Here is a 13,542-nt window from a genome sequence, read left to right as displayed (position 1 = left end):
ATTTCTTAATATTAAAGAAGGAGATGTGAGTTCATTAATACTTTATAATGATTCAAAATCCTTTATGGAGAAGTGAGTTATACTGAACACACCAACGAACAGACATGTTTCAATCTCTGTCTTGTTTTTGTTTTCTCACATATAATAACCTAGAGTGAACCCTTGGGGACAAAAAAGAATAATCTAACCCGGAGAAAATTTTACCAACGTATTTGGGCTAATCAAGAGCCATATTTTTCTTCATAGCTTCATAAACAATGTACGTGATGCTTGCGGCTGGAACTACTTTGAGCAGATTGGGTAAGAGTCCTCTGTAGAAACCTCTCAGACCTTCGCCTCTCATTGTTTTCATAAACTCTTGCTTCATTGTCGTCTCTGAACTATCCGCTTGCATTCTGACATGAAAAGGATCAACCTTGTTTTTTACAAACACAGACAAAAGACATAAGAATTGTTACATGCTTTCGAATTTTTGGGGTTTTACCTTGTTCTTACTACCTGTAACGGGTAAACACATGATGCTCCAAGAGCTCCTGATGTCATTCCACAGCTCAGCTGTATTAGCGGACCTGGCTCTGCAAAATTTCAAACTTTCTCAGTATATCACAGAACAAATCATACACAAAGGAAACATTAGGATCTATGGCTTCGATGCTCTAACCAGTGTCATGTAGAATATATGTCCTAGACAAGTCTTTAAACGTTTCATATGCAGCGAGGTCGATTCCTGCATAAGGGATAATCCCAAGAAGAGAAGGAAAGAGACCCTTGTAGAATGCCCGAGGTCCCTCTCGAACCCATATATCCTTTGTGAGCTTCCATAACTTTGGTGCCTTTCCACCTTCACTGACACAAGTCTGTAACCGAGTCTTCACAAGATCCATAGGGTAAATAGCAGTTTGAGCTAGCGCACCAGCCATTCCACCTGCTAAAAGCCTCCCGCTTGTACCAATATCACCGTCCTCTCCCCCAATCATGGGTTTTAGCATTTCGTAAGCACAAAACTTAATGGCGCTTTCAGGAGCAACCTTCATGACATTTAACCCATTACCTCTAAAGAAACCTGTCAACTTATCTTCTCTCCATATCTTCTTAATCGTTGGGAGGACCCCTGCGTGCACCCTTTGAACTTGCAAAACAACTTTCAGTCGATCAAGAGGTGCAGTAGCAGTTCTAGAAACAGCACCAGCTAGTCCACCAGCAAGAAGTAATCTGCTTCTTTTGCCATGTTTGCTTATACCATCTGGTATAACAGCTTGCTCCCCAATGTCTATCAAGCACACCCTTTCCCAGTGATGATATATGTTCTCAATGGTGGCTTCATGAGGGTATAACAAAAGAAAATCTCTCCACTCTTCGAATGTTATAGTTCCATTGTTGTCCTTATCAACATGCTCAACAAAACGAGCGAGTTCCTCATCATCGATCTCAATGCCTACAAGAACGTAACTGTGGGGCTTATATAGGTGGGTTGGTGATACTCGACATGAAAAAATTATGCAACAGAAGACTATAAAAGACCGATCAACCAAGAAAACGTTGTAACATCAACACACTGCCATTAGGTAATTCACCGTAGACCAATCAAAAAGCCACAATTCCCATGAAAGTTTGGAAATTTAAGTGAAACAGTAGGAATGGAACAGTACATACCGGCCTTGACAAGAGCTTCCCAAAGCTCCTCAGGCAAAATGCAGCCATTGTGCTCAACATCAATGGCTTGAAAAATCCTGTAGAGCTCAAGCTCCTTAGCATCAATGTATCTACGAAACTCGTGGTAATCAACACGGCCATCACGATTAGCGTCGCAGACTCTAAACAAATCCCTAGCGTACTTGTACTCGGGAGGAATCTGAAGCGAAGCAAGTCCCTTTTCGATCTGGGCGTAATCTAAGAACCCTAAATTCGAATTGTCGAAGAAATCAAACAAACTACGAATCCTGATCTCTCTCTCATCCATGGTCTCACGCAGCGCCAACAGAACATGCTCCATCGTCACGGATACATGTTTCTTCATCGAGCTGCGGTTCTTGGGCTTCGCTTTCGCCGTCTCCATTGCTGCTGGGTTCACGATCAATCGATACAAAAAAGCAAAAAATCAGAATGCTTTCACCTTCACGAAAAGGGGTTTGAATGGTTCCACGGATCGTTGATCATTTCGCGTATTTTATACACACAGAAGAGTGAGTCCTGGGTTGTGAGAAAGAACAGCACCGAAAGAGTCTTCACGTTCGGAAGAAGAAACACCAATCCCAGAAACGATATTAAAAAGTTTGGAAATTTAAATACTTCACTTGGAGATTGTTAATGTGTGTGAGTGTTCTTCTGGTTCTGATGGGATATAAGAAACGGTGGCCGGTGAAGCAAAATCCGGCGGTCATCTGTCAACCGCAAGTGACGCTAGCATATCCCCAAATCTCTCTCTCTTCTCTTCCCTGCCTCTTCTTCTCTATGTTCCACGTGCTATTCTTTTACACGGCACGTGCGAATCTGCCAGTCAAAATTAATACCGTGCGTATCCCGGTTTTGACATTAAACCGAATCAGGGGTCAAATAAGTTAGTATTTTAATTGGTTAAATGTGATCGTTGAGTAACAACCGACCTTAGCTCAGTTGGTAGAGCGGAAGACTGTAGTCTGTGACAGCAAATCTTTAGGTCGCTGGTTCGATTCCGGCAGGTCGGATTTTTATTTTTCTGTCATTTTACAATTTTTGCATTCCTTTACAATCTTGCAGCTCTATTTTGGACAGTGAAATCTCAAAAAAAGAAGATTCTGATTCTAGTACAAAAGCTCATAATATTCTCCTAATTCTTCCTTGTTACACTTCACAGACAAACACAAACGTTTACGTACTGATTCTACATGTTTTCTTTCACTATTCCCAGCTCAGCCATTTTTGGAATAGAAGTGGTCTCCTCACTTAAAAAAAATGTTTCCAACACCAATTACGCAAGTTCTTATCTAGAATTTTGTCACTCTAATATAGTTTCTTAAGTATTTTGGCAATTTTCGAATCTTTGGTATTTAGCAAATCATATAACTTAGAAACCACGCTTTGTATTGTATTACTGTTACATGGGCCGGATTATATTTGGTTTGGCCTGCGTTTATATAAAGGGAATAGAAAATGAGTGAGTCGGTGCAATTTGAACGTCTCTGAACGAAGGAAACAAGAACCCATACATTGTACATAAAATATACATACGTACGTACGTTTTGTATTGTATTTTGCTGTGTGTGTATATGCATGCACGTATTCATACGTCTTTGGGCCGATAAGTTTGAAATTGAAAAAAAAGGGCAGTGGTTGAGATTTGCGAGAGAGCTTAGAAGGCCGCAAAGGTTGAAAGGGCGGTGCGAGGCCAGCGTGCGTGCGGCCATCCCCAATTTCCGTTATATATTTTCAACAATTCAATCTATTGTTTTTTCTCTTTATATTCTGTCTGTCGGGATAATATATATATATAGTTGTATTTGTGTTTAATTATATATTTGAATTGTTTTGTACGCAACGGTCGATATTTTCATATATATATATATATATATACACACCAGAGACTTTGAGTAATTTCGAATAATGTAACATGTTAAAAGAAGATGACCTTTGTACAAAAAACAATGTCTTATTTTTCAGCATAACCCCAATTGTTTAAATTTTAGAACATACTAACATATTCATAATCCGAGTATCTTAATTTATTCAGAAAAAAAAGAAGGAATAATTCGTTTGTGTAACATATCGAAACTTTTTGTCTGGCTAGCTAGTTACATTTTTGGTTTGAAAATTGAGTAATGGTCACTGTTATCCCGACAAATATTACTTTATTTGAACCGCCCAGTAAAGAGTTCATATGCGTGCTTAGCTAATTGAGTTAGTTGAATCGCTTTAACATACATAAGCATATGTCGTAGCTTCACTATAGTCACAGAGGTGGGTCATACACGCGCCTCAGCCGAGCGTGTTGATATTTGATTTCATTAAGTGAATACAATACAAAGATTGCTTTACTTGAAGTTCCACGAATGTCTTGAAGTTGAAGTACAAAAATATTTGTCGGCGGCCGAGAATCACATACCCGCCCCGACCGATAAGTTTTAAGCAATAACCAACCAACCCATTTACGCTACTAATATAACACATGAGGAAAATGAAGAAATAAAACTTAAAAGACAAACGAAAACTAGAAGTACAAGACAAATGAAAGAGGAGGTAACGCGTTGGTCGGAAAGTATTTAATAATTAACCGAATTCATTATCATAGTAACCATCATTTCATTCCATTTGATATGATGATGATATAAGAAAAACGAGTCTCTCTATTTCAAAACCAAATGATTTCTTTTAATTCATATGAATCCAAATTGTACATTGAATCTAACTCTATTTGTTGATCCATCAATTTAGAGTTTTATTTATTTATTTGTATTAGAATTATGACACAAGGACAACCGTAAACATCAACCACTACTACTGCATATGTAATTCTAATTGTCTTGTATGTTTAGTTATTATTATCATATGTGTTTTACATTTATGAATATGCGTCCTCATTTCCTATATCATTTTCTATTAATTGTTTTTATCATACGTTTAAGATATGTTGGAAGAATTATATTACTAATAAAAATATTGGTCAAAAGGAGTCAATCTCTTAGGATTGACAAAAGTCAAGGATTTGAACAAACGCTTGGGGAATCTGTTTTGGTCAAGTTTTCATACTTGTTGGTTATACTTGTAAGGCCAGTATCTATATTTTTTTGTTTTAATAAGAACAAAAAGAACTTGCAAGTAAAAGTCTCGTTTTACCTGTTTAATTGTCAAGCAAACTATGTACTTTTGAAACCCTGATGAGTATAGTATAATGGAAATTACTTTTCATCATTCTTTTAATACAATATATTGTCAACAAGTGTAGTCCTAATACGACATTCTAACTATAGTCTACGATTGTTTTCGAATAATAAAAACCAGTTCCTGACCATAAACGATTATACGTAGCAATATTCTGAATTCAATTTGACTCAAGAGAGCCCACAAACAGAGGTCAAAACTCTCTAATTAAATATGAAAAGGATATTGTGGTTTTATATATTTGACCTGCGAATTCATCTTCATGAGTTTGGCTTTTGTCTTGTAAGATACTACATATATATGTGTATATATGTACTTTCATTCAATAAAAATCTTTGGTCTGTGTTTATTTCTAACAATATATAATGGTCGTATCACAATGCTAAAATTTGTTATGCCTCCACATGTGCTTGTTTGTGGATACTCCATCAAATTTAAAGGGTAACATTTTTGTATATAGTTAATTTCTTCTTCAATACAAAACGAGTTACCCAAAAAAAAAAAAATTAAAACTGAAAACAAATTCAAATGCAGGGGTTGTTAACGAAGAACCCCATGAAAACTCTTGAAAGAAGAAATAAACAAACTGAATCACAAACAGCACACTTATACTGAAAAAACAAAACACTCAAGAAACATATGATCCCCTCATAACAAGTGACCTAACATCCCTTGTTACCAATTTACTAGGGATCTCATCAAAAACCCGAATTAGGAGGTGAAGAATCCCCAAAGTGCAAATATCTTGCGTAATCTTGTTCTTCTGGCTGCCTCGAAGTTCCACCAGATGAGGAAGATGTTGTAGTTGACAGCGTCTGATGATTATACATAGAGCCTCCAGTTTCCCCACCGGCCAAGCTATAGCTTAGTGCATCATTACTACTATTTCCGCCTTGATGAAGGTATTGGTTATAGTAGTATTGGTTATAATACGGTATGCTTTGGGGATTCGTCTGCGGATTTGAGTAGTATATTTGATTATTAGAAGAGTAATAGTTTGGTGGACCGGTGATAGTACTAGTGTTACTTGCTAGTTGAGCCCTCTCAGGGAAATTGAGTTTGGCTTTGCTTCCTTTGAACTTAAGAGCTGCTTCATCATAAGCTAACGCTGCAGCTTCCGCAGTCTCAAATGTCCCGAGCCACACCCGTGCTGCCTTTTGCGGATCCCTAATTTCAGCTGCCCACTTTCCCCATGGTCGTTGTCTTACCCCTCTATAGTGCCTCTTCCTCAAGACTCCTTCAAATAATCAACAAGTACAAACATTCTTCATAAAATTATATTGATTTCTCATATGTACATACTACAAAGACAATAACTATGGTATATGGACAATTCGTCGTCCAGAGCAAAAACATTCAACTACTATATTATCATTTCTATGTACATATATATCCCCCACATAAATATGCTAAATAACCCAAATATATGTCAACTACAGTATATATATATATATATACCTTGATCTTGAGTGGGAGGAATTGGTTGGTTAGGATCTTGTTGATTATAGAGAACAGGTTGATGTTGGTTATTCTCATGAGAGCTGCTTTGGTTTCCGATGACTTGAGTCAAGGCTGAGACCATGGCACGCATGTCGTATTGAGATCGGGCCGAGAAGAAAGGGAATATGTTCTCATCATCATCGCCTTGTTTCTTTTCATCCGATTCATCAGCTCGATAGGGCCTCTTTCCATAATTTCTTTGATTCGCCATCTTGGTAAAATCTTTAATATATAGATGTTTAGGGTTTAAGACTTAATATTGAGGAAGCTAGCGTTGAACATGAGAAACAAAGAAGACAAAAGAAGGAACATGAAAGAGGAAATATATAATTAGGGTTTTGGGGTGAGCAAACTCTGAAGGTTTTATAGCATTCTCGTCTGTGTGAACATAAAGACAAATTAAAACAAAAATGTAACGTCAAGCTGAAGCTTTGCATATACTTTATTTATAAATTATTTATTATATCTAGCAATTATAAGTTCTTGAGACACATAAAAATCATGCACTTAAAATTATATCACTGTACTCGCTTAAAACTGTAGAGACGCGTGAAAAAAGCTTTTCTCGATTAATTGCTTATTGAAAGAAATGCGTACGTGTGAATCTGAACGAGTTATGAAATGGATATCAATAAAGATTAACAGAAAAGCTCTGATGGAAGAATGCAAAATAATATGAACACTCGTATATAAAAAGATCAAAGATGACAAAAAGGGAGAAAACAAAACTAAAGAACACATGCATGCATGTATGTATATTTATTCTGTTTATAATTAATTGTTTCTTTTATCAAGAACACATGCTTGGAATCGAAGAAGAGAAAAGAAGAAGAAGAAAAAAGCTATATTCTTTTAGATAGTTAATTTGATTTTAAATACAAAAAAAAAACATAGATATTCTTCGTGTATAACTATAAACCGACATTCTCTCAAAAGGTAAAATCAAATTGTTCTTCATATGGTATACATGTTGTGTTATATTATCTGAGCAAAAAAGGGAAATATATATGTTGTGAATTGTGATGATATAAATATAAAAAAAGGAGTTCACGTACGTGTGTGATCATCAGTGGGGTCTTTTTATTTTCCTAAAAAAATAAAGATTTGGATAGAGATTGAAAAAACAAAAGTAGTTACGTTGGAGAACTGTGTGTACACACACTGATCATCATCACTATCTCAAGTGAAAACGTGTGAATTTTGCAATTTCATATATATCTGGAAATAGTTCAGTTCAAACTTCATGTTAACCTGGCAGGTTTTTGGATCCAGTAATGAACAAAACGTTTTTACGTATGCATAACAGCACAAACTAAAGTCCACGATTTGGAGGATTTAGAAAGAAAACAAATAGAAGCAGATGATCACAATTCTTGAGTTTTATCCAAATTATACGTAAGACGGATCAAACTAATACTGTTACTATATACTTTTTTCAAATAAAAGAACCAAATTTTGGTATTAACAAAACTATTTAAGGATATGTTCACAAAAGCAGTTTGTATATATAATGGGGTCCGTGGTAAGTGCATTTTCATATTTAAGTAGCAAATGAACTCATCAGTAAGAGTGTTCCAATCGACGACGAACTGTTGTCGTTTTAAAGTCGTGTTTCGTTGGACGTGGCAAATTTTGTTTTCTTTATTTTATATTGTAATTGTTAAAGTACGAAAATTGTGTAACACTCAAAATTTAAGTAGGTTAATAAAACACGACGACGAAATATAAGTGACCATAAATAAGTTTGCTACAATTTAATAAGAAAGTCAATCAAAAAAAAAAAAACTTAAATTATAGAGTATGAAATTTGAATATGAAAGTGAATAAAGAAACTTCAAAAACAGGATATACACATGGCCATTGGTAGCTAGCCAGCTAGGTGTTTGCAGTTTTGTTGACTAAAATGGAGAGAACCAAATATTAAACAAACATTTTGGGATGGCCATTTCTGCACAGCATGCAGGAAATATTTGTGTTCGAGGACGTCACTCACATACCTTAATTGATTTTTTTTTGTTCGTCTTTGCATATCATCTCAAGACAACTCTTTTTTTTTTTTACTTTACATTTATTATATGTACTTTCGATTTTATGATAATTAAAGAAACAATCAGATGATTTTATAGTCTTAATTAATAAATTTACTATAGCATTACTATTTTAATAATTTAATTTTTTTTTTAAATATCATGTTTAGTTTGAATAGTTATATTTTTCGTAAATTTTGAATTTGTGTCAGCGAGAAGTACGGTAAAGATGAATCAAATGTCACGTTTATAGTTTAGGCTTAGAAAAAAGTCCACCTAAATCCCAACTATAAGAAGAAAGTCAACAACTCCATATGTTGACCGTTGTATTTGGCAATTGATATTAATATAAATAATAATATTTTGTTTTGTTTTTGGCAACAAATCAATCAAAGAGTGGTTGAGAATTTCAGATATGACGTGGAATAATACTGGAAAATGGAAAAATTCCAGACAAGGAAAAAAGAAGATAAAACGACAGCGTTAAGTGCTGCGAATGACTGAATGATGTATGTACAGTGTTGAGAGTGAGTGGGGGATCAAGAAGAAGAGGAGGTGGTGGTGGTGGCGGTGGTGGGAGTGATGTTACGGTTTCTCATATACGTCAAAAATTGTGTAGGCAATTCAGCTAGGAGCGCTTCTACCACTGACACCTCTCCATCTACACAACAACAACAACAACCCTTACAATGACCATCACAGACCAAGAAAATAATACAAGGAACCAAGATCAAAGAGAAACACAAGGAAGACTCACATTGTATGTCTCTTAATGCAACAAACTGGACGATATCACGCGATGCTACTCGACCACTCGAGCTCTCTAATTTCTCTCCTTTATCTCCATCTAGTACCTGCATAACAAACGACAGCCAACACATGACTTTGTAAGAATCTATTACATATGTGAAATTAAGCATAATGCTTTTCTTTTGTTTAAGAACCTCCATTTCTTTATAGTCAGCTCCTCCCACTCCAACAATGAGGATTGATAATGGTAAATCCGATGCACTGACAATTGAGTCTCTCGTTTCTTGGAGATCTGTTATCACTCCATCCTGTAAAAGACGTGACATTGTATTTTATATAGCAAACACACACAAAAGAATCAGAGAAAAACACATCTTCTATTTTGGATATAAACTCACAGTGATTATCAACAAGACGAAATATTTCTTTGCACTTTGACTGAGTGAGTCGCTTGCAATTGTTGCAGCAGCGTTGATCACCGGACCAAATAGAGTAGGCCCTGCAAAAGATACGTTGAAGAGAGCGCCGTTGTAGGCATTCATAATACCTTGAATCCCATCTACCTGAGAAGCAAGCAAACAAACAAAAATGATTAACTGGAGAAATTTTGATATACAGTTGTTTAGTTCAATGTCAGTAAGATTTGTTGTAAGACCTCGCAATATGTACTGCTTCCGTTGAGGTTAAAGCAATGTGATACCGGGATGTCGATTGGACGAGCTCCAAACCCCCACGCGGGAAAGTGTTTGTCAGAGTCATAGAACTGTAGTACTTCTCCAACTTCAACTATTGCCTGAATTAGAAGAAATAAATATCACACACAGTCACCAGCTTCTGCAAAGAAAAGTGAATGGATCAAGTCCTTACTCTCTGGTAAGCATTTAATCGTCCTGTAGGATCGATGTAATGCAAGGAATCTGGGAGACGTGGGTTTCCATTTGAAGCTGATAGAAGAAGGGAAAGTTGGATAGTTTGTTTAAGGGTCATGTACTAGAAAAACTATGCACTTTTTATATATTTTCTTTACCTGTAAAATCAATAGCAACCATGAAGTTCAATTCAAATCCAGACGCCAAGTATTCTAGGAATGTATGCTGGACGGTTTCAGTAAATTTGTCAACAAAAAGCTGGCTCTTTAATACCTGAAATTAAGGTAAAATTGTATCAGAATTCTCCAAAATTTTATATTGTATAAAAACCTCTTGTTTTGTGTTTGCGTCCATACCCTGTCTTCATGTTTGTGTCCAACACCAGTAGGTAAGACTAAATTGATTCCTTGGCCAGCCAAATGAAGCTTTTCTAAGTCTGAAAGAGATTTCTGAACTTTTCTGGCAAAACCAAATAAGAAAGAAGAATCATCTCAGCTTAAGCAACTCATTTTCATATTCCAAATATAGAATGGAAATTACTGAGAGTCTGTGGTTACCCGATCAGATCATGATTGCCATTGCCATTGAAGTCTAAGCACTCTATTACCAGTGGGCTGTCCTGCAAGATTACAGAAGGGAAACTGATACCATCTTCCAGGTCAGAAAAACTCTAGTTATAAGAAACACCTTTGGTTGGTTTACCTTACTCCCAACTTGTTGAACACTTAGAGAGACTGGTTTCCAAAGTGGATTGGGATCATTCTTTAAGACTTCGGTTTTAGAGACGGGGATTGGAGTCCCGTGCTCCACAATCTTAGATATCACCAAAAACGGGTCCTGAGCATGAACATTGAACAACAACAACAACGTTATACGAAGTAAAATTCAGCTAAATTGGCCAAAGAGTATATTATCAGCTTACACTTTTAGAGAAAGTATCCTTAGATTCCAAATTCAAACCCCTAAACACAATCTCTGTATTGGTCTTAGAAGCTAGAGACTCCTCAGCATGGACAATAAGCTTTCCATTGTTTTGTGGCTGAGTCTGTGCAGCAGGACCTTCTTTACGCATAAGTTCTAAGGCAACCGTCCTATTTGACTTGGTGACAACCTGCATAGTGAACCAGTAAATATAACATCTAAATCAATATTAACCTATAGCGCTGCATAATCAAGTTACAAGCTTTGCACTAAAAAGTAAGGTTGCATCTTTACATTCAGAGAAGCAGTAGAGATGTAAACATACCTCAGACAATGTACATGTTGCCTCGCCGAGAAATTGCTGGTCTTCGAGCTTAAGCAACTGAAATGAAACGTCCCCCAATGATCAAACGTAACAACACTGGTAACTTGATTAAGATGAAGATGAAAAAGAGAAAAAACGAAGTTACCTCCTCTTTAGCATTTTGAAACTGAGTGTCAATATCGTAGACACGAAACCTGTGCAGTAAAGATTAAAATCCTTTTTCCTCAAATTTTGCAATGTATGTATAAAGCGAGATTAGAAGGAGCTTGAACTTACAGCAATGTTTGAACAATCTCGAACTGATAACCAATAGTAAAGTTCCTAATCCACTTAGGGTTCAAAGAATTGGAAACAACTTCAGTACGGAACAATTCAGCAAGAGTTCCATCTCTTCCTTTGATATAAACAACCACCATTGCATCACTCTGTATATCAAAAAGACTAGTGTAAAGTTACAATATCAATTCCGAGGAATCATCAGTCACTAATGGTGGTGATTCCCAAGAAAGTGAAAAAGTAAACAAATCCATATTCAAGAGAATTGCAGTTTTCTTGGAAACAAAAAAAAAAAGAGAAAGGAACCTTAGAAATCACATCCCGGTCTCGCAAATTGGAAGCAGAGAAGGAAAGCTGCAAGAAAGAAAGGAAAACGTTGAGAGTAATAATAATAATACAGAGAAAGGATGGAAAGAAAGAAGGAAAGAGAAAAGGGACCTCGATCTGAGAAAAGAGGCCATTGTAGCCACGAGACTTGAGGTAATAGTCAACAGCGTCGTTAGGAGTGGCGGCGGAGGAAGTAGAGCCACCACCAACACCAGCCATTCCACCACCACCACCGTTAGACCCATCCGACCAACAGCTTCCCATTAGAGCTAGCGAGAGAGTTGAAGTACCCGGCCAGAAGATGATGAAGAAGAAGCACGAAGGAGATTGGGGGAAGACGAAAAGAGAAAAAGAAAAGAAAGAAAAAAAAACAAACAAAATTAGGACAGTGAAGAGATGGGACCCACTTTTGTTTTCCAAGTCGACGATCTGTCTTGAGACTCCCTTTTTAAAAATTTCCTTTTTCTTTTTTTCTTCTCTTAAATAAATTTCCTTTTTCCTTAATATTATTGAGTGAGATAACTATGTCATTAATGACAGTGTTATAAATAGTATTGCATAAAATTGAAAATAGTGCAAAATACTAGATGTATTAAATTGACTGAGAGAGATAATCTAAACGTCCGTCACGTGATTTTATTTACTACACTGGGCTACTCCTTTTTTTTTTTTAATGTTACATCTTATATAGTTTGTATTTTGTTTATGTAGAATGGAAGACACCAACCGAGATATTGATAGTCGAAATAATTATTTTGAAATATGGAAAAAAAAAAGAGTTAAGAATAGAAAAGGATATACAAATAAATAGTTTAAGAAATCTATGTTCATCTTAGTTTAGCAAATTATATTTTTTCTAATCTCTCTATATATTTACCGTATAACGTTATTTTTAATAGAGTCTAACGAGAATTTATTTTATTTTTTCTGTTTTTTATTTTTATTTTTATTTTTTTTGTTTGTATGTATAAATCTTGTTCTAGTCGATTTAACAGAGATAATTTTGTTAACTAAGAGATATATGGGGAATAAAAAGCCTTTTAAAAAAGTTTTCATAGAAGAAATGGGTAATGCGGTGTGACTGGAATCGAAATTATGGAACAAAATAAAGAAAAAAAGATAGATAGAAAGAGGAGAAGAAGGCATCATCTTTTTTGGGAGGGAGACGTGAATAATAAGACACACACATATTTTGAAAAGTAATAATGACCAATTACTTAGATTTCGCTACCAGAAAGGCAAACAAAACCTTTTTCAAAAGCATATATACTCATACTATAATTACTATGAAAATAGTAACTTTTTGTTTCTATTAATATAACAAGTTGAAGAATCATAATAAAAGTGGGCTCATCAGAATGTATGAGATCGCTGCGTTATCCAAGAGAATCATACATCAATCTCACTGGGTGCAGTTGCAGACCAAACCCAATTTGCTGCTCTTAAAAAGATACAACATACTACTATCCATATGAATGTACCCACCGCCGTAAATGGGCCATTGGCTTTTGTGGCTGAACATTTCCGTGTGAGCCAAACTGTTATAACATACTCTAATAATGCATCCTCCAATGGAAAAGAATATGTTTATTCAAATCAACATATTTACTACTACCCATACGACTTTAGATAAGAGGCTTAAACAACTGACTGTCCCAGAGGGTTTCAGAGTCACCAACCTACACAGGATTAA

General features: G+C 35.8%; 3 protein-coding genes and 1 non-coding gene across 6 annotated transcripts; 1 reads left to right on the top strand and 3 right to left on the bottom strand.

Annotated features, from left to right (window-relative positions):
• Positions 1–28: 28 nt before the first annotated feature.
• On the bottom strand, positions 29–2,430 carry LOC17882274 (calcium-binding mitochondrial carrier protein SCaMC-1). Of its 2 annotated transcripts, none has more exons than XM_006287574.2 (4): positions 1,654–2,430; positions 662–1,435; positions 485–575; positions 29–395 (listed from the first exon to the last, which is right to left on the bottom strand). In XM_006287574.2, the coding sequence occupies exons 1-4, from the start codon at positions 2,054–2,056 to the stop codon at positions 218–220; spliced, it is 1,446 nt and encodes a 481-aa protein (XP_006287636.1). In that variant the 5' UTR covers positions 2,057–2,430; the 3' UTR covers positions 29–217. The 2 variants fall into 2 exon arrangements, with proteins under 2 accessions (XP_006287636.1, XP_023637299.1); XM_023781531.1 differs by having other exon boundaries at positions 281–395; positions 499–575.
• Positions 2,431–2,598: 168 nt separating this feature from the next.
• TRNAY-GUA lies at positions 2,599–2,684 on the top strand. Its single transcript is given in 2 exon segments — positions 2,599–2,635; positions 2,649–2,684. It is a non-coding gene; the product is annotated as a tRNA-Tyr (tRNA).
• Positions 2,685–5,458: 2,774 nt separating this feature from the next.
• Positions 5,459–6,565, bottom strand: LOC17883839 (ethylene-responsive transcription factor ERF115). The gene is made up of 2 exons (XM_006289195.2): positions 6,313–6,565; positions 5,459–6,091 (listed from the first exon to the last, which is right to left on the bottom strand). The coding sequence occupies exons 1-2, from the start codon at positions 6,563–6,565 to the stop codon at positions 5,553–5,555; spliced, it is 792 nt and encodes a 263-aa protein (XP_006289257.1). The 3' UTR covers positions 5,459–5,552.
• Positions 6,566–8,724: 2,159 nt separating this feature from the next.
• LOC17882007 (protein BONZAI 2) lies at positions 8,725–12,233 on the bottom strand. Of its 2 annotated transcripts, XM_006289812.2 has the most exons (16): positions 11,961–12,231; positions 11,829–11,876; positions 11,523–11,671; positions 11,392–11,440; positions 11,247–11,303; positions 10,923–11,111; positions 10,703–10,837; positions 10,558–10,619; positions 10,357–10,459; positions 10,159–10,273; positions 9,999–10,075; positions 9,787–9,924; positions 9,530–9,694; positions 9,326–9,439; positions 9,139–9,235; positions 8,725–9,042 (listed from the first exon to the last, which is right to left on the bottom strand). In XM_006289812.2, exons 1-16 carry the CDS (start codon positions 12,111–12,113, stop codon positions 8,921–8,923), a joined length of 1,773 nt encoding a protein of 590 aa, XP_006289874.1. In that variant the 5' UTR covers positions 12,114–12,231; the 3' UTR covers positions 8,725–8,920. The 2 variants fall into 2 exon arrangements, with proteins under 2 accessions (XP_006289874.1, XP_023636279.1); XM_023780511.1 differs by having other exon boundaries at positions 9,139–9,439; positions 11,961–12,233.
• Between the last annotated feature and the right edge of the window lie 1,309 nt (positions 12,234–13,542).

The sequence above is a fragment of the Capsella rubella genome, unplaced genomic scaffold (assembly GCF_000375325.1).
Source record: "Capsella rubella cultivar Monte Gargano unplaced genomic scaffold, Caprub1_0 scaffold_6, whole genome shotgun sequence".
Taxonomy (NCBI): domain Eukaryota; kingdom Viridiplantae; phylum Streptophyta; class Magnoliopsida; order Brassicales; family Brassicaceae; genus Capsella; species Capsella rubella.
Note: the sequence above shows the minus strand (reverse complement) of the source record. Positions and strands in the feature narration are given on the sequence as shown.

Bases quoted from the DNA above. Each gene is read 5' to 3' on its own strand.
- LOC17882274 (XM_006287574.2), bottom strand. From the start codon at position 2,056: ATGGAGACGGCGAAAGCGAAGCCCAAGAACCGCAGCTCGATGAAGAAA. The intron at 576-661 runs GTTAGAGCATCG...GAAATTTTGCAG, and splicing joins ATATATTCTACATGACACTG to AGCCAGGTCCGCTAATACAG. The intron at 396-484 runs GTAAAACCCCAA...TTTTCATGTCAG, and splicing joins TTACAGGTAGTAAGAACAAG to AATGCAAGCGGATAGTTCAG.
- LOC17883839 (XM_006289195.2), bottom strand. From the start codon at position 6,565: ATGGCGAATCAAAGAAATTATGGAAAGAGGCCCTATCGAGCTGATGAA. The intron at 6,092-6,312 runs GTATATATATAT...GATTATTTGAAG, and splicing joins TCCTCCCACTCAAGATCAAG to GAGTCTTGAGGAAGAGGCAC.
- LOC17882007 (XM_023780511.1), bottom strand. From the start codon at position 12,113: ATGGGAAGCTGTTGGTCGGATGGGTCTAACGGTGGTGGTGGTGGAATG. The intron at 11,877-11,960 runs GTCCCTTTTCTC...TCTTTCTTGCAG, and splicing joins GCCTCTTTTCTCAGATCGAG to CTTTCCTTCTCTGCTTCCAA. The intron at 10,620-10,702 runs GTAAACCAACCA...GTAATCTTGCAG, and splicing joins TTCAACAAGTTGGGAGTAAG to GACAGCCCACTGGTAATAGA.